Genomic DNA, 25,406 nt, shown 5'->3' with positions numbered 1-25,406 from the left:
ACATGAAAAAAAGGGATGGGGGCTCAGATCTCCTGAACAGGGTGGAAACAACACGGTGGGTTTGTGCTGTTTGTGATTCCTGCTCCGTCACTCTGGTGGAGACGACTGCAGCTCAGCAGCGCTCCCTGCTGACCCTCTGATGAAGATGTCAACAGTATGTAAACTGAGCTGATGTGCTGCTGTTTGAGCCCACGTGGTAGCGTACGTCCAGTATGGGAGAACTTAGTCACCGGTGCTGTCTTTGCTTGTGCTCTAGCTTTAGCCTGTTTGATTGTTTGTTTTCTATTTTATTACTGCCTAAAAGGGGAGGTGGGGGAAACACATGCCTGACTTCTCCTGTCAGAGGTTTTGTAAGCTCAGTGGAAGGGAAACGTGCACAATGTAAATCATAAAACAACTGAGTGGGGCTGTGCTGCAGGTGGATCAGTGCTGTGGACAGTAGCTGTGGAAAAGAGACTGGACAAAGACTCTCAGCCTTAAATACAGGACAGAGGATGATCCGATCATCTTTCAGCTAACAGTGTCGAGCAGAAGGACAGCCGGCTGATGCGTCCGTACGAACCCTTTTGTACTCACTCCTGTGTATAAGGAGGTGGCGAGGGGTTGTGTAGTTAACCTCAGTGATAGGTTTGTAGCATAAACCTATTCGTTGGAACGTTAAGGACAATTTAATTACATAGCAAAGCAAGACACGAGTAGGCAAAGTTCTTCATGTTTCCCGTGCATGGGAGAGAACCGGACAAACGCCGTTCCTTCGCTTCACCCCAGTTGCTCTCGTCCGCTCCCCCGTAACACTGCTCTTTTATTGAGGTTACATGAATATACATATGACGTTCATTAACATATGACGTCTACATACAAACAAAGAGTACCTTGCCTGTGCGTGCCTGTGCGTGCGTGTGTGTGTGTGTGTGTGTGTGTGTGTGCGTGTGTGTGTGTGTGTGTGTGTGTGTGTGTGTGGGTGGTGGTGGGGGGGGGGGGGGGTCAGAGTGTGACCCCATAAAGACTTCCCTAAACCTGCTGGTCTGGAAGTCCAGCAGTTCATCTAAACAAAAGGCACTTAGCCTAAATCAGATATAGATACATTTATCCTAAATGAACAGAGGGAGTGACTTTAAGTCTGATTTCAGACTATGTCAGTATTAGTTAAGCCAAGAGTCGGGCAAAAGCTTTATGACCCGGAAAGTTCTAATTCCCACAACATATTGTTGGATTAGTAAGCAAAACTTTTCTGTGATGAAGATTTTTGGGGTCGTTGTTTTAGTGATGGGTTCATTCTGTCAGTTAGCTTTGGCTTGTTTTCTTATTTCAATAGAGGGAGTTTTACTAAACATGGACATGTCGAGGAGCGGCTCATTATTTCTGTAACAGTGCACTTAGAGAAAACTGTCAGGTGTCGCCCCCTTTGGTGATGATGTTTTGTGCTCTGATGAGCTAATAATCAGCTCTCTTTTCCTCCTTCTTTGTTCTAAGCAGGCCTGCAAGATTGAATTAACAGCGCTGTAAAACATTGTTGTGAGAGCAAATATAAGGTGAGCTTTTCCAGATTACAATGGGCTGAGGAAAAGGTCACCTGTGGGAACCTGCGAGTTCCTGTCTAAAGGATTGCAGCGAGTCAATCCAGTCCAAGATCATAAAGAACTCTTTTTCTAAAAACAAAAGAAAGAACAAATAAATGAGCTCATATTGATGAGGGTGGAGACTCTGATGCTTTGCGCGTGAGGCTCCACTATCAGCAAGATCTAGTGTGAATGTGTGTGCATGATGTGTGTGACTGGACTGTGACTGGACTGACCATGTGGACTAAAGTGTTGACTGACTTGACACTGAGACAAAGACTGGACCAACGTTAGGATGAGTAGATGTTGACAAACAATTCACGACGCCGGTAAGAAAAGGGTGGATGCTTTGCTTTGCTTTTGGCAGGAGCAGGAGCACAAGAGAGAGAGAGGGAGACCGAAAGGTATCGATTTGTCACATGGCATCGATTTGTCACATGGCATCGGTTTGTCACATGGCATCGGTTTGTCACATGGCATCGGTTTGTCACATGGCATCGATTTGTCACATGGCATCGATTTGTCACATGGCATCGGTTTGTCACATGGCATCGGTTTGTCACATGGCATCGGTCTGTTAGGTTTTGGGATGAGAACGTGTTGGATGGTTATCTGTCTTGGTCTGGTGGAGGTCTCTTCCCATAAGAAGACTGATGACTTTTTCATTAACACTGAAGTGTTTCTTTCTTCTCTCCCCTCAGATGACTTCACACTATAACCAAGGACACCTCATAGGGGATCATCTGATTGTGGCTTCTCTAATAATCTTTCTAATAGTAATATTGTTCACTGTTATGTTACAGAGTGAAGTGAGATTAGTGCTGTAAAACTTCCATAACACTGAACAGATGCCACCACAGATATGTTGAAATCTCAGTCAAAACTAGCAAAAACAAATGAAATCCATGAATCAGAAATGCTGATTGTTGAACAGATAATTCAGTCTGTACATGAGGAGGATCCACTTTAGACTAAACTACATACAGAAACACAGGAACCAGGGCACAGTGTAAATCCAGGAGCTCTGTGTGCAACAGCTGACCTGTATGAACACAAAACATTGATTGAAGTCCACGTTGATGCTTTCTGTCTGTTTAACTTTTACATTTGAAGCAACACATTTTACTTCAAACACACAGATCAGGTAGAAAACTGTGGATTAGAAAACAAATTCATCAAGAAGGTCCTGAAGCAAGAAGTTCATCATTGCATAGAGTAAGAAAAAGGACATGAATCATCCCACGGGTCTGTGCAGTCGTTATGTTATCATCAGCTAAATCATGTCTGCATACTGTGTGTGTGTGTGTGTGTGTGTGTGTGTGTGTGTGTGTGTGTGTGTGTGTGTTGCTTTTTTAAATCTTCTACTTAGAGTTCAAACTTGGATAGTGATAAAAACATTGCACTGCTTCATTTAATATCTAATTGAACACATCTGTGGTTGAATTTGAATCTTAAATGTTTTGATTTCAAAGATGTGGTTCTGATATGAAGGAACAGGAAGTAAATTGTTGCCATGGATACAGTGAGACAGACGCCTCAGACCCTTATTTTTTATTTCTTTGACTTTTTATTTTATTGATTCATTTCTTTATTTTTACATTTGAAAAAGTGTATTTGTCTGAATGAACTAATCCCCATTTCCCATGCTTTGTATCACTGGTCATACTGGGAACAGCCATAGAAAATGTTTGTAAAGAAGAAATCTTAAACATGAGCAGATTCTCAGGCGATTTCTGTTTCCTAACCATTGTTTCAGTAACACGTCCCATCACTACATGTGTGTTAAAGATTTCTTTGGGATCAAAATCATCCACTGACAGTTATCAGTACAAACAGGATGCAAAAATCCAAAGTTCAGACTTCAGAGTTACTAAAACAGAGATCTGAGGAAAACTGGTTCTTCACACGACGTTTCATGTGTGAACAGTAGAGGTGGTTTCATTTTCACATGTAGGTGTTGCAGTGAGGATTGCAGGGAGACATTTGCTGAATAGCTGCAGCTCTGCTCCTGTAGACTGCCTCTGAATGTGTGTGTGGTGATAAAGTCACTTTAATTAAATGTCACCTGTCAGGGAAAACTTTGTGTTGACTGAAGAAAGTTCACTTCTCTTTCATTGCAGCTCCACTCTTATTTTTGATGCACTCATTTGTTTCATAAATGATTCAATGATTTTGCCACAGCTCTGCATTGTCAGGTCGGAGCATGTGTGCTTTTGATGAAATGCTGATATGATGACGCTTGATTGGGGAAAGATTTCCACAGGTGGTGTTGTTGGTCTCCTTCTTCCAGTTTTCTTGTTGCTGCCTCTCTCCTCGCCTCAGTTGCTGCAGCTGTATCATGTATGTTGTTATGTTACATACAAAGAGGAATTTGTGACATTAAAGAGTAAAGATTCTTCTAATTGTTTTCATCTCATCTCCTACTGCTTTAGTCTGCGTGGACAATATATGAGTAAATCATTACCAAGCCAGATTATATTTGGAATATTTCAAACAGAGGACATTACAGTGAAATCTGCTTTCAATGTGACATTTACTTTGATCCTTTAAGACACAGTTTATACATCAGACAAGCTGTTTGCAGAGCGATTAAATGTTTGATATTGTTGTTAAAGTTGTACAGATGAGCGTTAATCACCAACAGCTTCATTCATGTGGATGAACTGGACGGTTCCAGGGAAACTATCAGGATCACACGCCTCCAGTGGTCACTGTGAGTAACTACAACTCTGCACATACAATAATTAAGATGAAGAAATGTTTTTATTGTAGAAAGATGAACCAAATGTAGTTTGACTCTCTGACAAACGACGGCAAGATAAAAGTAGTTTGTTAAAAAAGACACAAAAATGGTAACAATGCAAACAAATACAAACAACAGCATATCCTGATATGAGGCTCACAGATCAGGATCAGTACAATACGTAGCAACCGACATTGATGTTGCCATGGTGACCGCTGCTATATATAGTGTTTCTGTTACCTCACTTGTCTTAAACATCAACGCTGGCTGTTTTTCATTTTACTAATGAGTCCACTCTCTTCCCTCACTTTCGTCTCTTCCTCGTGTTTGAGCTCCTCTCAGAGAGGATTTAAGAAAGAGCTTTGATGATGGCTGTAGCTCAGGAGACAGAGCAAGGCATCTAATGATCAGAAGGTTGGTGGTTCAATCCCTGACTGCTCCAGCTGGCACGCAAAGTGTCCTTGAGCAAGACACTAACCCTCTCCGATGCATCCATCAGAGTATGAACGTGTTAAACAAGAATCAGTCCATTCACCATGGAAATATCAAAGTAGAAAGTGATGGCAGTTATGATTGGCTGCACAGCTGGATCACATGACCAGGTGAGTGGTACAAATAACAGGAAGCTTCTCTTGTGGCTTTAATAATCATTTGAATTGATAACTTGTGATTTACAGACTGTTCTTTATCTTTTCATTGTCGTCTGAAACACAGAAAAATATCAATGTTGGAAAATATGACATTTATATCTAGTTTCTACAGGATGGTTTAATTCTCCAAAGGCCACCACAGACATGACAAAGTTATTTCATCATTATAATGCACAAAAACAAAAAGCAGGATGAGCCCTGCTGCTCACCAAACTTGTGTTGAATAATAATTTGTGAATCATTTAGTTTAAAACATCAACTGACTGAATCCATGAATCTCATCATGCGTTTCTGAGTGAAAGACACAGACATGAACAGACTGAACTGTTTCTCTAACAGGTAAGACTAACTACAAAGAGTCAATTCATACCTAAGTGTGCCAAAAAAGTCTGAAATACCCTTCATGAAACCAGTCGATGGATCCCAGAACCCAAATCCAGGATAAAGAGGTTCAGTGAATGTGGTGTGGAAGGTGTGGAGGTGGATCAGAGAGTCAGAGGAGACTCTGTAGAAGGACAGAGTGCCAGCAGGACAGTCCACACACACTGCTACTCTGTTAGAGACAGAGGGGGAGGAGGAGGAGGAGGAGATGGGTGTTTCTCTGTTATTGTGCCACACAGAGGAATAATGATCAGAGCAGCAAAGACTCCAGGACTGATCATTTCCACCAAACACACACTCATCACTCCTTCCTTTCCTTTTGATTCCTCTGTAACTCACTGATATCCGAGCCCTCCTCGTCCACTCGACCTCCCAGTAACAGCGACCAGTCAGACCATCTCTACACAGCAGCTGTTCACAAACATCAAATCTGTCTGGATGATCAGGATGTGACTGAAGCTCCTCCACATGTGTCACCTTCCTGTTGTTGTCAGACAGTTGGAGCTTTGTGTTCACTGTGTTTGTGTCGATTGTGAGTTGACAGGAATCTAAGTTCAAAATACTTATTAAATACATACATCATTGATTTAATGCCAAATAATTTCATTTCCAACATTTACAATAAATTAATTAAAAATTTAATGATTTTTAAATAAATGTAATTAATCAATTAATAACACATTTAATTAATTATTTAAGAATCTATTTATTTAATTCATTTGGGCCCTTCTAGCCCTGCAGCTGTGCATGTGCTCACATATCCACTGGTATGTGTCCTACAGGTATTCTCACAGCAGTGCTGCTGAACATTAAATGACCAGCAGATGTCAGTTCTTCATAATAAGCAGTTAAACTTTGTGTGATCTGCCTTTGGGTGAAGCAACAAAGCCGGAAAAATTGGACACATTCACAGAGCTTTACCACACCATCACTAGACAACAATGGAATTATTTTAACTAAAAACAAATAATCAGAAAGTCTTCTGCCTGGTCTCGTACCTCTGTGTTTCTGTAACATGAATAATGAGCTGAAATTCTCCTCACGACACCACCGATCAGCTCGAAGGGCCCTCGAGTTTACCTGCATGCATCCTGTTCACCTGTCAGCTGTTTAACACCTGCTGCTTATTCAGCAAACACGCCCACATTACCTGGTGACAGTCACAGTTTAATGCGGGCCGCTGTTTGTCAATATAAAATAGTTTAGTTCCAATATTGTGCACATAATTTGCAAATGCACCATATTTTACAGACCATGAGGCTCACTGGATTATAAGGCGCATTAAGCGAAACAAAAATGTCGCATGAGTCAAACTTTACTCAGCTCATTCTTCTTGCTTCCTCCACTTCCGTACCATTGATTCATTCATGTTTAATTCTCTCACAGCTGCTTTATTCCCATGTTGGGAAGGGCGATGGACACTAAGATAACTACAGAATACTTTATAAGTGAACCTGATGCTTTAATCAGGATTTGGGCTATTTGCATTTAAATTAAATCAGTAATATAGTTCTGCCACTTATCTGCTCTAATGACTGGAAATCTGATATCCAGTCACCAGCACAGCTCACTCACTTACAGTCACTGACTTCACTGTTTTTGCTCCTGAGCAAATCAGTTTGTTTTAGATTAAAGTTGTTTCATAACTGCATCATTTTACTGAAGTTTAATGTGTCAGCGGAGCACATGTGGAACTGAACCATTCGCTTGTCTTAATTATCTGATGTTTATATGTGTTACACTTTTTTAATCTTTCATTTTAAATTGAAACTAACATTTAAAAACATTTGGTACAATGTGGAAAGAGGAAGAGTATTTCCAGCAGGAGCAGAAACGTCTGACTCAGCATGACGATGCTGTTGGTGGATACTGAAGAGCTCAGCCTGTCAAGACAGGATTAGGTTATCGTTTTCAAAAATGTTTATTCAATTATATTCTGAGGCCAGTTATCTGGTATAATCTTTGGAAGTCTATTAAAATAAAAATGAAATCAGATGTGTGGTCTTTTGGTTGTTTTTGTTTTGTTCAATAAGCAGATGTTGATGTTTCAGCAATGCAGTAACTTAAGTTTAAAAGGCTTGTTAGAAACTATGAAACACATCATACAGACTTGTGGACATTAGAAGACGACTAATAATCATCATGAATAAGACTAAAGGCAGGATGGTGTCCTTTATAACTAATAATATTAATAACTAATAATATTAAGGTCAAGGTCAAGGTCAAGGTCAGATTTATTTATATAGCACATTTCCAACAGCCGATGCTGCACAAAGTGCTTAACAATAACAATAAAACTACAGTGTAATACAATAATAACAATAGAAACAATAAAATAGAAGAATTGAAACAATACTAACTAATTCAGATAAATCCAAAATGCTTGGGTCATAATGTGTTAAAAGCCAGAGCGTAAAAGTGTGTCTTTAGTAAAGATTTAAATTGCTCAAGAGTTTGAGCAGATCTAATATTAAAGGGGAGACTATTCCAAAGTCTGGGACCTGCCACAGAGAAGGATCTATCACCACGAGATTTGAGGTTAGTCCGTGGAATGGACAACAATAGTTTTGAACTAGATCTCGTGGGTTTTCCTGGAGCATAGGCAGAGAGGAGCTCTGACAAGTAGGGGGGGGCTCGGGCGTTGAGTGACTTAAAAACAAAAAGTAAGAGTTTAAATTGGATCCTGTAGGGGACAGGGAGCCAGTGTAAAGAGGCTAAAATTGGGGTTATATGCTCTCTCCGTTTGGTACCGGTTAGCAGGCGAGCAGCAGCATTTTGAACCATCTGAAGGCGATGGATGGTGGCATGATCTAGGCCATAATACAATGAATTGCAGTAGTCCAATCTGCAAGTAAGAAAAAGGTGGATGATACGCTCGAAGACGTCAGCCGGAAGGTATGGCTTTATCCTGGCTAGCTGTCTTAGCTGAAAAAAACAGGACTGAACTACTGCACTCACCTGCTTATTCAATTTAAAAGAACCATCAATGTAAACTCCGAGGTTTTTTACATGTGTTTTACAATACGAGGAGAGGGTACCCAACGTGCTGTCGATATGATTGAAATTGCCAAAAATGACAACCTCAGTTTTGTTTTCGTTTAGCTGTAAAAAATTTAATGATAACCACTGTTTAACGTCGTCAAGGCAGCGTAATAAGAGCTGCGGTTGATCTGATCCTGATTTTAAAGGTAGATAAATCTGTAGATCATCCGCAAAGCAATGAAATGAAATGCTGTACCGCGAGAAGATGGAGCCCAATGGCAGCAAATAGAGTGCGAAGAGGGCGGGACCCAAAATAGAGCCTTGAGGAACGCCGTATTTAAGAGGAGCTAATTTGGAGTTGTGGGGGCCCATATTGACATAAAAGAACCTTTCTGTCAAGTAGGAGCGAAACCACTGAAGGGCAGATCCTTTTAGGCCAGCATGCGATTCTAGCTGTGATAACAGGATGTCGTGGTCAACCGTGTCAAAAGCTGCTGACAAGTCCAACAGTAAAAGGGCAGCAGGGCTGCCAGAATCCATAGTTAAGAGAATATCGTTAAAAATCCTTAAAAGAGCTGTCTCAGTGCTATGTAATGATTTAAAACCAGATTGAAATTTTTCTGAGATCATATTAGAATCGAGGTGTGCCTGCAACTGTAGATAGACCACTTTCTCCAAAACTTTAGATAGAAAAGGAAGCTTTGAGATGGGCCTGTAATTAGACAGAACAGTTGGGTCCAGGTTTTGTTTTTTAAGAAGAGGCTGAACTACAGCTTGTTTGAAGCATAGTGGGACGCAGCCTGTAGTAAGGGACGTATTAATCAATTTCAGAATAAAAGGGCCAACAATATTAAAAGTGTTTTTGAGCAGACTCGGGGGAAGAGAATCAGAGGGGCAGTGTGATGATCTTAGGCCACTAACTATCGCGGTTAGGTCCTTAAGGGAGACGGGATCAAACTGCTCTAAGACAGCTGAACACACAGGTGGAGGGCTTTGAACTGAGACAACAGACAACGAAACAAGGGCCCTAATCGATAAGATCTTGTTATTGAAAAATGCTAAAAAATCATCGCACATACTTGGTGAAGAAGTAACTCCAGGATTATCACATAAACTAAAAAAGCGATTAAGAATGTTAAAAAGTACCTGAGGCCTATGACCGTTTGCTGATACTAAGTTTGAGACAAATTGTGTTTTTGCAGTTTTTACAGCTTCTTGATAAGCAGAGAGACGAGTCCTTAAAATCTGTAAGGAAACATACAATCTGTCCTTTTTCCATCTCCTTTCAGCGCGTCTGTAGTCGCGTCTGAGGGAGCGGGTGTAATCGTTCAACCACGGTTCTGATGAATTCTTAGCGCGCACAGTTCTGAATGGTGCAATAGAGTCCAAGATATAAGTGCAAGTAGAATGAAAAATAGCCGAAAGGTCCTCAACATTTTTACAGTTGGAGTTCAATATTCCAGAGTCCATAAAGGCAGCAGAAAAGGCAGGTGCTGTTAGTACATTAAGCGCTCGCTTTTTGCGCAGTGGGGCGTTCGACTTGTCCATCGAGCAGCGCAGTGTTAGAGTGAACAACACAGGAAGATGATCGGAAATGCGTAATTCGGATATATCCGTGATGCACACTTCCAACCCGTGGGAAAGCACCAAGTCCAGTGTGTGACCTTTTTCGTGCGTGGGACCAGAAACCCACTGGGTCAAGTTAAAGGAATCAATAATATTTAAAAAGTCCTTGACCAAAAGTTTCGAATCACAACAGACATGAATATTAAAATCGCCAAGGATCAAAAAGCTGTCGTATTTAAGAGCGATTCCAGCCATAAAATCAGAAAACTCTTTGATAAAATCCTTATTAAACTTGGGAGGGCGATATATAAGGGCACACAGCAGAGGCGCAGCAGGATTAAGGTGTAACTCAAACAGCTGGAGTTCAAAACTAGAAAATGAGTCATGCTGTAATATTTGATGGCAATGAAATCGAGGATTGAACACAGTGGCTAGGCCTCCCCCCCTGCCAGAGGACCGAGGGAGGCTGAAGAATGAGAAATTGGGAGGGACCAGTTCCGAAAACGCTACAGACTCACCGGGTTGGAGCCATGTTTCCGTCAGAAATAGAAAGTCCAACTGTTGTGACTTTATGAAGTCGTTTAATACAAACGTCTTGTTTGCTAATGATCTTACATTTAACAAGGCCATTTGGAATGTGTAGATCCTAGCATCGGACGCTCCAGCTCGGTTAAGTGTGCGAAGATTTCTGTGGTCCACACCGCATCCACGGGTCCGAGACCGCTTAGGAAAATAAAAAGCTGAGGACGGGGGATCAAGTGACGTGGAAGTTCCAGGGACAACAGGCAGGATCCATCTCGAGATGCACTCTGCTGGTCCAGTAGTTCCGCGAGAAGCGCGGAGAACAGCTCGGAGTTTGATGAGTGTACCAGCCCGCTTTCCTCGTTTCCTCGGACGCTTTTTCCAGGACGTTGTGAAGGTGTGTTGACACAAGTAGGCCGGGATACAGGGCTCTAGAAGTGGTGGAGGAGGCCCATAAGCATTTCCTACCACCGATTGTTTAAGAGCGAGGTCATATGAAGCTTTGATTTCAAGGAGTAACTGGCGATTATACACACGCAGAGCAAGAGCATTTTGGGATAGAAAGGAGAAGGATAAGGCTAGCCAAAGCCAAAGCAAAGTTAGTAGGGTTAGCGGACGTGTCGCCGTGCATACTGCTGGCGCCATCTTGTCCTGCAGAGTATGTCCAAGGGTAATACTGTCCTCCTTAATATCATAGTCTGTCTGCAGCTGAGACAATACAAACTCAAACTGTGGGGAGAAGATTATATCACTTCAGTTTAAATTGACCTTAAGCGCCACATTTTCACAGACTTCTTTATTTACAGCATTTTTTACGTGCTGTATAGATTATACAGTTAGGTCCATAAATATCTGGACAGAGAGAACTTAGTTTCTGATTTTGGTTCTGTACATACACTAAAATCAATTTTAAATGCAACAACTCAGATGTGTTTGAAGTGCAGACTTTCAGCTTTAATTCAGGGGGTTGAACAAAGAGATGCAGAAAAATGTGAGGAACTAAAGCATGTTCAACACAATCCCTTCATTTCAGGGGAAATGTAGAGGAAAAATTAGAAAAATTAAATAACTTAATTAAATTAATTAAATAATAAGATTGTCAGCTGATAACCAGCTTCATGCGACCGCTTATCCTGGTCCCAGTGTTAGTGTCAGTGAATCCAGTTAACAGAAAGATATCCTGGATATACTCGACTGACTTTTTAGACTCAAGATTAATAATCATTATAAAAATTATAGTCTAACATCCAGAAATCTGTACGATGTGTTTCATTATGTCTAACAAGCCTTGTACAGTTAAAGCTAACAGTTACTACATGCATCAGTACATTTCTATATTTTTATATCTATAAAAAGAAATCTGACACTTGCCAGACTTTATCAAAGCTGTGAGCATCACAGCAGATGCCTTTGTGTCAAAGTAGCTGAGGATCAAACAGAAAAACATGAAGGTTTTCCTGGCCTGGGATTTTATACAAATATTCTGCAGTACATCAAAAACAAAAGAAAACCATTAATGAACATATAAACATGACCTGATGCTGCTGACGTGAAGCAGAGCAAAGTTACAGAGGTTTGATTACAGACACAGCTGAGCATTTTGCAATTTTGCATCATTTTAAAAAGTTTAAATTTGTTCAGTATTGAACGGCAGAAACGAGGCTTTGTTTTCAGAAGTAAGTAAAAGAAAAAAAACAGCGGCCGACAGGCTGTAAGAACGGTAGACTTGTGCGTAACAAGCAAGCGAATAATGCAGAAAACAGGAAACTGTTCTAGAAGTACAGAGAGAGAGAGAGAGAGAGAGAGAGCTGTGCATGAAGTGTGATTTTATCCTGGTGGCAGCAAAACAATCAGAGGGAATTCATGACGATGTTTATGTGAAGCGTAGTTTGGAGCTTCTTTTGCTGCTGGTTTACTCAATATTGTTTGGAGAGACATCAAACCTGCAGCTTCAGAATCAGCTGTCGGCTTTCAGCTCGTGTCCGTGCCGTCAGGTGAGAAAGTCACATCTCACTGATTCTGATGTGTCGGCGGCTCCGCGCTTTGTGTTTACGTCTTTGTGCAGAATCCGTGTTCCTGCTCTCATTTACTGTTTTAGCTGTTTGGTGGTTGTTGAAACTTTGGGAGGTTTAACCTGAGATTCTGGTGTTTTGGCCAAAATAAATTTATATTAAAAATCGATTCAGGATTTTAATGAATCGATATCACGTTATCCAAGCCAGAATCGATTTTAATCGATAAATCGATAATCAAAACCCACCCCTGATGCATATACACGGGTCACACTGCTTATTGAAACTCCCCAAAGATCAGATCTTAATCAGACAGGTTTTTGTTTTTTGTTTTCAAAGTTTAGACTTTGCTTCTATTGGACTTTTTATCAGTAACACGTGCTTACTTTTTGCAGGAACAGTTGAAACTAACATAAATAAATAACTCCAGAGCTGATAGTCAGCAGGAGGTTTACAAGTTGTGGCCGCGTTGTCGGCGGTATGAGCTCGACCACTTGCAAGGTGAGCTGGCAGACATCACTGAACTCATCAGAGATGATTAGGTTCATTTTGACAAAGTGAGCAGATATTTAACCTCCTAGGACCTGGCGTCCACATATGTGGACATCACATTTTGGGTTGTTTAGACCAAAATACTACATTTTGCTCTACAAGGGCCTGATATCCACTTACGAGGATGTTACACTGCCACTGTGCTATCAAAATTTTAGACAAATATCCTCATATGTGGCTCTCATTTTTCTCAGAAACAAAAATTTGGTAAAAAAATAAAAATAAAAATCTGGTAATTCTTTGTTTTTACATTCATCAGGTCCCAATCAGCCCAAATATCAAAGAGAAACTAAAAATGAATGCCACGGAGGAGTTTGGGTCTTAGGAGGTTAAAGATTGTGCCACTACATTCTTGTCTAGAAGATATTAAAGTGTATTTGGTGACACACACAAAAGGGTAAAGTTTAAGTATAGTTTGGGTCCACACATGTCCAAACCCTGGTGTGTAGGCCTACTTAGTTTTGAGGAATTGTCATGGGACCGGGGTCTGGGTGACCCAGGGCCTGTAAGAAGTTATGGACATGTGTGTTTTTGGTGCTGCTGTCTCCTGTTTCCATGTTTGTGTATCTAGGTGTGTGTGTGGGTGTGTCAGCCAGGAGCCTGGCCACACCTGCGGAGGAGAATTACTCACACCTGCAGCTGATCAAGCCTCGTCAGAGGAGCTACTTAGGAGTGTGGTGGAGCTCTCTCCGATGCTGGATCATTGCGTAACTTCACGTTAGTCTCTTGGCGAGTTAGTTAAGGTTAGTCTGCTGCATTGTGGCGTTGCTGACGGCTGCCTCTTTGTTATTCCCCAGGAGGAGTGTGGAGACGAGAGGGCAGCGAGCACGGGGTGCTCAGACACTGAGGAGCGGAGACAAAGAACACTAACACTGGCAAGAGGACATGTCAGAGTCGGGAACGCACCGGGGATTTATTGTTGTTTGGATTATTTAGCATCACTGTAAATAAACGCACTGACCTCATCAAAGAGTCCAGCATCGGGGTCCTCCTTCCCCTCATCATAGTCTGCCACGCAGGCCGTGACAGAAAAGCCCACTAAAAGAACGCCCACCAGACCAAAGCAATGGTTTTGACTTGATCAGCATTAACCCCGCCCCCTGACTTTGATGGGTGAAGCTGACAAATAAAATGTATTTATGAACAGCGATGCAGGGCCAGGAGTAGCAACGTGAATTAAATAAATACATCATTAAATAATTCATTAAATGTGTCAGTAAAATAATTAAAATAGAAAACAAACCAATAATTGATTAAATATGTAATTAACTAATTTGAATTGTATATAAACAAATAATGAAACATTTTAAATGAAATTAATGGATAATTCATTATTAATATATTTCTTTAATTGACTATGTACATTTTTAAATTAATTACTGAAATAATTAATTCATTAGTGATGTATTAATTTAATACAACCATAAAATACCATAAAATTGCTAATTTACTCAAAATCAATTTAAGACATCAATATTAAAGGTTAACTTATGATAATGAATACATGCAACTATAACTGATGACATAAAAATGAGGATTTCTTCAGCTAAAGCCAAAGTGCTGACTCATTTGTCATGTTACTCTCAAATGTTTTCCTTAATAACAAGAACATAATTACACTTTAGCCACAAGAGGGCAGCAGCATTAATATAAGTCACATGTATATAAAGGTACAGTGATTATATTACAGTGATTTTGACAAAAACAAAACAGTTGATGGCAGTGTGTTTTTCCATGACAGAATAATTACGCACACCCCACTTTGCAGTTATTTATTGTAAAAAATGTTTGGAATCATGTATGATTTTCGTTCCACTTTGTGTTGGTCTTTCACGTGGAATTCCAATAAAACTGATTCATGTTTGTGCTGTAATGTGACAAAATGTGGGAAAGTTCAAGGGGGCCGAATACTTTTGCAAGCCACTGTAAAGTTCACTATCAGTAACATCATAGCACCACCCAGCTGTATAGAAACTCCGTCATGCTAGCTAGTACACAGTATGAGTTATTGTAACTGACTGTAAAAAGTCAGCACAAGGAAAATAAACTCCACCTAAACTTGGTTTATATCTGACCCAGACAGACTGCAGGTCATAACTTCTTACCTGAAGTTCAGTTCACCTGACACTCGGACCGGCGGCCGCCTCGGGTCTCTGCTCCTCCTGCCTCCCCTTTCCCTCATCCACCTGCTGCCTCTGTGGAAGCTCCGCCATAGCCACCACCAAACAACTGACTTATTTTTACACATCGACCAGCATCCGGACAATCCGCCACCTTCCATCGTTTATACCGTTACAAAAAAATAAAAAAACATCATCGGCCCATTAAAAACGAAAAATCACCATCAGTATGCCCGATGGCCAGTCCAGCTATGGTCGTGCCATCAGTTAACCCTTCACGTGGCAGCTGTGACACGCGTGCCCAGGGTTGCCGACCCCTGCTCTAAAGCATCTGATTTGGATTCCTGAGATCAAATATATTTTCCTTTGTGTTTGTTTTCTTCCCATTTGTGGCTTTAATGTAGTGTTACATCCTGTTTGTTTGCTTCCCTCTGTATACATGTCCAGATTCACTGTTATGTTTCTATTCTTACATTGCTGTGTGATCACTGTTCCCTCTGCTGACTGATGTGACCTTTTGTATCTCACACTGATACTTGTCATATTTGTATCTGCGCCTAAAAGATAAAAAGTTTTCCACGCTAAAACACAGCTCCACCTCCTGCAGTTCTCCCTCTGAACCACTAGATGTCTCTGTTATCTAAATGAAGACGTGCAGCACAGCAACCACAGCAGCGCTCAGATCACACGTGTCCTGTTATTATGTATAAAAGCATGAAACAGGTGAGACAGGTGGGATCAATATTAATGTTGTGGAAATATATGAAAAAGCAACAGAAGAGTGAAAACATTTCCTGTTTCTAGAAAGATCTTTCAGCTCAGAGCTGCTCACAGACTGTATTTACAAGTGACAAACTGCAACTCTACAGTACATCTACAGTATATATCAAATATATTCTGTATTCAAATCTATTGAGTGATGTTTGAAAGTCTTTCCAGGTGAGTTTGATCCAGGAGGGTCTGAAGCCAGAGTCAGACAGAGACTGTGCAGAGACTGTAGAAGGACAGAGCAGCAGCAGAGCAGTCCAGATACACTGATGATCCTCTGTCAGATCCAGAGGGACACACAGGGATGATGCTGGACTCTACATTGTGTCTGACAGTGGAGCTGTTCTCAGAGCAGTTCACTCTGCAGCACTGACAGTCATCTGCACTTCTTCTCATTCCTCTGTCAGTCACTGCTGGATGAAGCTCTCCTCTCCACCTCCCAGTAACATGGCCCAGTCAGAGCGTCTCTACACACAAGCTGCTGCTGCTTCAACCTCTCTGGATCATCAGGACACAGCTCCTCCTCTCTCAGCACACACACCGTCCTGTTTACCATCGCCTCCACCTGCAGAGAGAAGAAGGAAGAGCAGAGGAGATAAACGAGTGTTTCCAGAGACTCTTCATCAGCTGTCAGTCAGTGATGCAGCACATCCAGTATAAAGAGCAGCAGGGACTTCAGTGCTGGGACTGTACTAGGACTCATTGTTGCTTCACTTTTTCTAATCTTTGGATTTTTATTGAAGTTGATGAAAATGTTTTTCCCTCCTAGTTTGAGTTTGGACTTTCATTCATTAGAAGAACCTTGGTGTGTCCACTCTGAGCTCTGTAGGAACCCCAACAACAAGCCCAACAATCCAGATGGACGGTTCCAGCTGTTAACTGGAGGAATTCCATCCAAACATCTGCTCTCACTAAATTCTTCCTCACCTACAGACTGTGTTCTTCACTGCTTTAAACTTGGAAACGAATGCAGTCATTGGTCTGCGTGCTGCTTTGTTCAGAGAGCTGATTGGCTGTTGACAGTGTTTGATCTGAGCGTGTCAGCCGTTACTATGGTGACCATAAAGGTCAGAAACAGGAAGTGTTTGTGTCCAATCCTGAAGCCTGTCACCATTCTCCTCTCACAGCTTCACTGAGAAGCTGCAGCTTTACAGGAAACACTGGATCTTTGTTTCATACTGACTGTGTTTAGTACAATACTGCTGACAGCACCACCCACTCACTCCATCACTCTACTTACTCCAGAGTCTCCAGTCTGTAGTCTGGACTCTGCTGAAGATCAGACAGCTGCTTCACATCTGGATGCTTCAGGTTGTTTCCTTGCAGCTCCAGCTCTCTCAGATGGGAGGGGTTGGACTTCAGTGCTGCTGCTAGATAATCACAGCTGATCTCTGACAAACCACAGTCCCTCAATCTGTATAAAGAATGAAAGATGTAAGTTTATTAGACAAAGTGCTTGAAATCATTCAGTGTTTCATCATCTGTTCAGAGCTGAAGAAGGTTCAGAATGTAGAAGTTTAGAAAATGGAAACTCCAAACAGCTGAAGCCAACAGGAAGCAGCTTCAAACAGGAAACTGTGCAGAGTTTCAGACTATATGTCCTGATGCAGCCAGTTGGATTTTGGAGATTTGAATCTCTGTTCTGTGACTAAGTCCTTGAATCATTTCTTCCAGTTGGTCCAACAAGACAGACTAAGTGTTGGACATGTGTTGTGGCTCCATTAGGGGAGCTTCTAAATGTGATGTGATGGCCCCTCTGGGTCTGTCAGGTCACAGCACTGAAGAGAGCTCAAACTGGGCACACAGTTGTTCCAGTCTGGACCAAAGACTCTATACTGGGACTGAGGGACTGCTTTGACTGCACCCACTGGGACTTTTTAAAGGCTCATGTTCTCACTTAGATCATCGATTTCTACTTACATTTCTTTCTGGGAAAAATGGGGATTACTTTGGAAACAGGAAGTATTTTCCCCAATAAGCAGCCCTGGATTAGTAAATCACTCCAACATGTTCTCAGGCAGAAGAAGCTGTCTTGTTATGAGGGAGAGAAGAAAAAGATTGAGGCACAGAAACTTGTTGAAAGAGAGATAAAGCAGCTAAAATCAGGTGTAAAAGTAAAGCAGAGGATGAGCTGAATAAAGGACACTCAAGGCTGGCTTGGAAAGGAATGAAGTCCATGGTGGGGATGCAGGACAAGGAGCAAAGATGAATGTGATGCTGAATCAGCAGAAGACTTGGACTCATTTGATTCCAGCTTTGATATCATTGATTTCAATGAAGAGCTTTGTGATTGTAGCAAAGGGCTGGTAGCTCTGAGAGTCCCACTGATGAGGTGTTTGTGTGGAAATCTCTTAGTGGGAGCAAAGAGAGAAAAAGCCCTGGTCCTGATGCTGTGGGAGGGAAATGATTGAAGTGTGCTGTGAGGAACTGACTGGGAGATTTTCACACATTTTCCAGTCCTCCTTGGAACAACAGGAAGTTCCCAGCATATGGAAACAAAGGTTAAGTGTCCTATGGCACTCAGTGATGATGGTGCTGTGGCCCCACCACCTCCACCTCTTTGTAAAGGAACTAACTGTAATCTGAAGCTTCAAATGGAACTAAGACTTCCTCCACTAGGTGGCAGTGTCTGATGAGAAAGTGTTAGTGGAGCTGGCCTGGAGTCAGAAACAGGAAGATGCAGGATTTGGGCTGAAATGGGGAAAAGTGGTTCGCACTAGTGCCTTAAAGCAAGAAGGTTGTAGGTTGAAGCTTGTTGGCCTTTCTGTGGAGGTTGGATGTTCTCCCACAGTCCAATGAAATGCTGCTTAGGTTCATTGGTGCTTCTAAATTGGCTGTAGGTGTGGCTGTGAGAGAGTGCTTCTCTGTCTCTCTCTGTTGGCCCTGTGATGGACTGCTCACCTGTGCAGGTGGACCACGCCTCTTGCCCTATGACAGCTAGGGCACAGGCTGCAGCCCTGTGAGCCTAAGCTGAATAAACAGTTAGCAAAAATGATCCATAGATGGCCTGAAATCCCCCAGTTAGCAGTTTGGTAGATAGCTATGACATGCTAATCCCATCCAGCAGCTGTATTCTACCTGTAAGCTGATCCCTGCTGAGCCAAAGCACTTTTTCATATACAAACTACAACCTTTAATAGAAACCTATTGGTCAGCATCTTATTAGCCTGCTGTTAGCTTCATTCCACAGAAAACTGAGAGAAACTAACAGAGTTGATAAAGAATAAAGAGAAATGTGCTGATTTAAAGCCTTTGAAGTGCTTCAGATGATCTCTGTCCACTTCTGTCCACTCATTCATTCATGTAAGCTTTCTAATGCAGCTTTGATCTTCACAGTCTGCTTCATGAAACTCATTCTAACCCTGAATGTCAGAGTGTTCCTCCTTCTCTTTCCCATCATTCATGCTGGCAGTGGAGGAGATTTGGATGTTGGACTGTGTTTTGGATGATGTGTGTATGTTTGTGTTGGACTGCTGTCTGTAAAGCAAACGCACATTTTGCTTTGGATTTCAGTGTCAGACAGACTTTAAGGTGGAATGAAGAGTTGGAGAGTTTCACAGTGAATTATCCAGTGGAGGATTTTTCTTCTTCTTTGAAGGTTTGAAATGTGAACATTGTTCTGCTGCAGTCAATGGACTAAACCAGAGAAGAAGAAAACAGACTTTACCATGAAGATCCTCAGTGTGGATCAGTATAATATCAGCCTGATGTCTGCAGTTTAGTGTCAGCACAACTTTCACATCATATTCATCTCAGCACAACTAAAACATGCTGACTGACCTCAGAGTTTCAAGTCCACATCCTGGACTCTCCAGGAAACCACACAGATGCTTCACTCCTGAATCCTGCAGCTTGTAGTTGTCACTCAGGTCCAGCTGTCTCAGATGGGAGGGGTTGGACTTCAGTGCTGCTGCCAGATAATCACAGCTGATCTCTGACAAACCACAGTCCCTCAATCTGTATAAAGAATGAAAGATGTAAGTTTATTAGACAAAGTGTGAGCTTGAAATCATTCAGTGTTTCATCATCTGTTCAGAGCTGAAGAAGGTTCAGAATGTAGAAGTTTAGAAAATGGAAACTCCAAACAGCTGACAGAGTTCATACGCCTTTGTCAGGGTCAAATTCAAGCAAGACCATGTGAAAATTAAAACACATCATCCTAGGTGAACTTAAACACCTTTGTTCCCCTTTTGTTAAGACATAGAAAAGTACACCACACAAAAATACTGCAAAAGGAAACGGTCGCCTTATATACATAGTGTATAAACTCAAAATGCACATTTCACTTCAAATTAAGATTAAGGCTTTGAACAGATCACATAGTTCAGTTCAACATATAAGACTTTAAGAATGCACAAGCATCTACTTAAAATCTATTTAATTTATCATCCATGATATTATTTTGTACAATTCCAATGTATTTTGTTCATCTCCCTTAAATAAACAGGCAGTCTTAAAGTATGAAATATTCATATACAAACACATATAAATGTGTGTACTGTCTCAGTGGCTGATAGTACCCCACAGGCCTCAGTGTGAGCTTGAAGACATTTATAATGTTTAAGTAGTTTAATGTGCAGGTGCTGACGATAAACACATTTTGAATGAAAGCCGGGGAACTTTGGTAGCACAGAAACAAGTGGCTATTCTTTGTGACTATATGGATCACTCACAATACCATTATTTCACACAAAGGCACCAAATTAATACTCAAAAAAGCTGCAGCAATACACACAAATATAAACAGTACTTGGTGACAACTTTGCTTTTAGCCTTTAACCCTTCTTGACTACTTTTGATGTGGCCTCTATATTTTACCTTTAAAAACAGTTCATCTTGCCAATCTGTTATTTTCTCATTTTGACCAACTGTATCAGCACAATTTATCTAAATTCAGACAAAATTTAAAATACAAGTAGAAAGTGATATTTTGACTGTAAAAACCACACACATGTTTAACGAATCATCTTCATAACTTGAAATGCAAATAGAGATTGTACACTTTTAAAAATACGCACACGTTTTGCAAACAACAAAGTTATATGGTACTATTTACCAAAAAATGCAGCCAAGGCTCAGACGTTTTTCATATAATCATTTCAAACTATTTACAGAACAATCAGGTGTCAAACAATAGTTTGTGTCACTCTAACACATATGAGAACAGCACAGGGATAAACCTGCAGGTCTGACAGCAGGTGTGTCACTCAGCGTTTACACTGCAATCTGCCTTTGTTGGCTTTAAGGCAGCAACTGTGACGATCACTAGTAGAACTGACACACAAAACAAAACAACAGCTACACACTAAATACACAAGACAACAAACTAACTTGAGACCAAACACGGTAAACGTCACAAATCTCTCACGTATCAAAACTCTCTCTCTCTTTCGCTCACTCGCTCTCTCTTGCCGGTCACTCCTAAAACTTCCCCCTTTTGCTAAACAACCAAATGTCATGTTTCCATATCATTTTTGATTGGTCGACATGGTACATTTTCCCACCTATAGGGCTTTGGAGCGTGATGTCACGGGAGATGGGCCACGCCCCCTTCCGCCATGACAGTAGGCCAGCCAAAGGATACCATTTCAGCTATGGATCGTACGTGTTGTGTTGTCGGTTGCAACGTTAGATCACACGATCGTGAAGGCAAGAAGCTGGATAACGGGCTCTCTTTTCATCGTTTTCCATCCTGGAGGCAACGTGAGGGATCCCATGTATCCGATATTACTAAACAAAGACGTCAGGCTTGGATTGCAGCGGTGAGACGAGCGGATATCGAGTTCTCTGCAATCCCCAGCTTTTTGTTGGTTTGCTCACGGCATTTTCTTTCCGGTGAGTTCTAAATTAATTCATATCACTCTTGAAAGGCTTTTAGTGTGATTTTCAACGTGCTGAGGTCACAGATCATGAGATAAAACACGCTAATGTGTGATGCTGCAGAACCACATCATGTCGACTGAGTAGCTTATGATTTGGCATTATTGCAGGCAAACCAGCATATGAAATGGATGTAACAAATCCAGACTGGGCACCAACACTGCACATGGGGCATGACGACATACCTGTATCAGACTCGGACCGGCACTCAAGGCGTACGCAACGGAAGCGAAAAAGAGCACCCATCGGAGGTAAACAACCCCCCCCCCCTCTAAAAACATACTAAATTGCTATCACTGTACACTAATCCGCACATAACTTCCAGATGAATCACACACCTGTCATTGGAATATTGGTGTACATTTACCTTATGTCTAATTTTATCTTACAGGCTTTCGTTATGCAGCTGCAGAGTCTGAAGGTGTGCCCCGTGCAGAAGTGATTGATGAAGATCTGACAGAAGACCAACAGCAAAATCACAATGTCATGGAGGCAGTGGACAGCAGTTGTGTTGGACAAGTGGAGGTTGAGGTACCAGCTGCAAATGTGGATATACTGAAGAAATGTAAACCTTTTAAAATGATGACAGATTACAAACTCTCAGCTGTGTCTGTAATCAAACCTCTGTAACTTTGCTTCACTTCAGCAGCATCAGCTCATGTTCACATGTTGATTCATGGTTTGCTTCAGTTTTTGATGGACTGCAGAATATTTTGAAGGTTATCTGCTATAAAAAGCCAGAACAGGAAAATCTGCTTCATGTGTTTCTGTTTGATCCTCAGTGACTTTGACACAAAGGCCTCTGCTGTGATGATCACACCTCTGATCAAGTCTCACAGTGTCAGCTTTGTTTTTATACATATGGATATGTGCTGATAAATGATCAGAGTTATAATATTTCCCACTGTCTGCTGTGTGCCGTGACCTTTGACCTGCTAAAGACAGTCAGCTGTGGATTATTCATTGTTGTGTCTGATACTTAGAACTGTGAGGAAGAACACTACACAGTTAATCAGGGTCCCCTCTCTCTGAATCAGGAAAGGTGGGCAGGCCGCGTGTGGGCCGCGGGCCATACGTTGAGTCTCACTGTTTGAAATGTGAACATTGTTCTGCTGCAGTCAATGGACTAAACCAGAGAAGAAGAAAACAGACTTTACCATGAAGATCCTCAGTGTGGATCAGTATAATATCAGCCTGATGTCTGCAGTTTAGTGTCAGCACAACTTTCACATCATATTCATCTCAGCACAACTAAAACATGCTGACTGACCTCAGAGTTTCAAGTCCACATCCTGGACTCTCCAGGAAACCACACAGATGCTTCACTCCTGAATCCTGCAGCTTATTGTTGGAGCTCAGGTCCAGCTGTCTCAGATGGGAGGGGTTGGACTTCAGCGCTGCTGCCAGATAATCACAGCTGATCTCTGACAAACCACAGTCACTCAATCTGTATAAAGAATGAAAGATGTAAGTTTATTAGACAAAGTGTGAGCTTGAAATCATTCAGTGTTTCATCATCTGTTCAGAGCTGAAGAAGGTTCAGAATGTAGAAGTTTAGAAAATGGAAACTCCAAACAGCTGAAGCCAACAGGAAGCAGCTTCAAACAAACACAACAAGAGAAAAAACTCTGAACGTTTCACATTAAAGTCGTACATTTATCATAAAAACAGGACAAAGACTTGAAAAAGTCGTGTTTTTCCTTCCAGGAACCACAAGGCTTCACTTTTAAAGGTGAAGTGTGAAAGAAATGGACATATTTGAAGTCCAACACCTTTTTCCAGTCACATTATTAAAGCAGACAAACTACAAGCTCATTTTCATTCCAACAAGTCATCTTCTGACCTGGACTAACAACACTGGTCTCTATGTGCAGCTGGCTGTGAGACCAGTGCTCAGGGAGCGTCTACAAAGTGCAACACTGAAAGAACATCACACACTCATTTGCTTCCATCATCCAACCTGAAGAGGAAACAGAGACGCCTCCCCTTCAAAGTAAAAGCTGCTCCTTTTGGACACAGTATCAAAGAAAGTCTACAGTATAACATAGAAAAGACAGAACAAAGTTTTGGTTGTTTTTAAATTGTGCAGAAATGAAACTACACTAAGCTCAATTATGTGACAGACATTTCATCCCATGTCAGTTTGGCCTCATCCTGGGCCGGATTATCCAGCACACACTCTGACCACAGGCCCAGGGGCCACGCACAGCTGGGCTCCATCCAAGAGACAGCAAACAAACCAACACAATAATAAAAAGCACCATGTGATCTTCTTACATCTTCAAGACAAACATAGGAAAAACATGAGCATATTTGTTTCCTGATAAAATGATGTGACAGGTAGAACAGAGTAAAGTGGTGGTGTTACAGCCTTTCTCCCCTCTGCTGCCGAGGCTGTTAGTCTCTCCCAAACTCAGCTACAGGACTTCCAAATGAATGAAAGCAGCAGAAGTGGCTTTACAAATGAAAGAGGAAGAGGAGAAGAAGAGGAGAGGGAGGCCACCCTGACCATCACTCCAGCTGAAAACATCACACTTCTATTAAAGTTGGTGAGAAAATGTTGACCAGGATGAGCTGCTGGCTAATCTGGAGGCTGTAGCAGCAGCTCACAGTCACAGTGGATTTCCACTCATGAAAAAGCTCTGGCTGCTTCATTTCTCATCTCATATCAGAGACTTTAATGCTTCACTGAAGCTGTACTGTGATGCTTCCATATCCCAGTGAGGCCTCCATAATGATTTCAGCTGTTCTGTACACACACTGTGTGCCCTGTATGGCTCAAAGTCTCTGCAGCCTGTTTTTATCTGCTATCATCAGATCTTCATCATCCTCATTCACATCCCTCACACACTCTACAGCCTCATCAGCACTGACTTCATCTTCACTGACTGATGGAGCACAACATGAACCTGTGGAGGCTGAAACACTGTCCTGTCAAACATCTCCCCGTCACCACTCCACTTCTGTCAGCCTTTAAATGAACCCTGCTCAAGTCTGTCACTTCTGTTTGGAGCCAAAAGGAAAAACTGTTGTTCAGTCGTTTGGAAAGACAACATTTCTGAAAGCACTCAAACTTCTTCACATTTGTCTTCAGACACATCCTGAACATTTAGGAACTGAAGAAAGTTTCAAACATCAAAGACCTGAAATATAGAAAAACAACAACAGCCGCAGTCAGTGAACTCACCTCAGAGTCTCCAGTCGACAGTTTGGACTCTCCAGTCCAGCACACAGAAGCTTCACACCTGAATCCTGCAGCTTGTTCCAAGTCATGTCCAGCTGTGTCAGATGGGAGGGGCTGGACTTCAGAGCTGAGGCCACAACTTCACAGTGAGACTCTGAGAGTCGACACTGAGTCAGTCTGTGATGATAGAAAATATAAAATGTGTTATTATAAAAGCAGAAAATCTGCATTATAAACACAGACTGAATGTATATGAAGACAAAACAGAGTGAGGTCATAATCTGATGAATCTGCTCTTCACATCTGTGCTTCAGCTCCTCTTACTGTGTTTGACATGACACAACAATTGAGTCTCTCTCAGACCTGCAGACTTTTAATGAGAATCTTTGTTTGGCTTTAATCTGCAGATGAAGGAGGAAGATGGTGTCACATTTAGGCTTCCATAATGTCCACAGTCTGTCACTGAGATCTGATCCAGAGTCAGAGT

The 25,406-nt window shown here is 41.6% G+C and overlaps 2 protein-coding genes across 2 annotated transcripts in view; both read right to left on the bottom strand.

Moving 5' to 3' along the window:
- LOC112429812 (protein NLRC3-like) overlaps positions 1-25,406 on the bottom strand; it is a 158,064-nt gene that overhangs the window by 113,165 nt on the left and 19,493 nt on the right. The window contains exon 7 of the mRNA XM_076882442.1: positions 24,923-25,096. Coding sequence (XP_076738557.1) covers positions 24,923-25,096 — 174 coding nt within the window. The remainder of the gene's footprint in view (positions 1-24,922; positions 25,097-25,406) is intronic.
- Positions 5,234-7,205, bottom strand: LOC143414114 (stonustoxin subunit beta-like). Its single transcript, XM_076877793.1, has 2 exons — positions 5,323-7,205; positions 5,234-5,243 (listed from the first exon to the last, which is right to left on the bottom strand). The coding sequence occupies exons 1-2, from the start codon at positions 5,907-5,909 to the stop codon at positions 5,234-5,236; spliced, it is 597 nt and encodes a 198-aa protein (XP_076733908.1). The 5' UTR covers positions 5,910-7,205.

The sequence above is a fragment of the Maylandia zebra genome, linkage group LG3 (assembly GCF_041146795.1).
Source record: "Maylandia zebra isolate NMK-2024a linkage group LG3, Mzebra_GT3a, whole genome shotgun sequence".
Lineage (NCBI taxonomy): Eukaryota > Metazoa > Chordata > Actinopteri > Cichliformes > Cichlidae > Maylandia > Maylandia zebra.
Note: the sequence above shows the minus strand (reverse complement) of the source record. Positions and strands in the feature narration are given on the sequence as shown.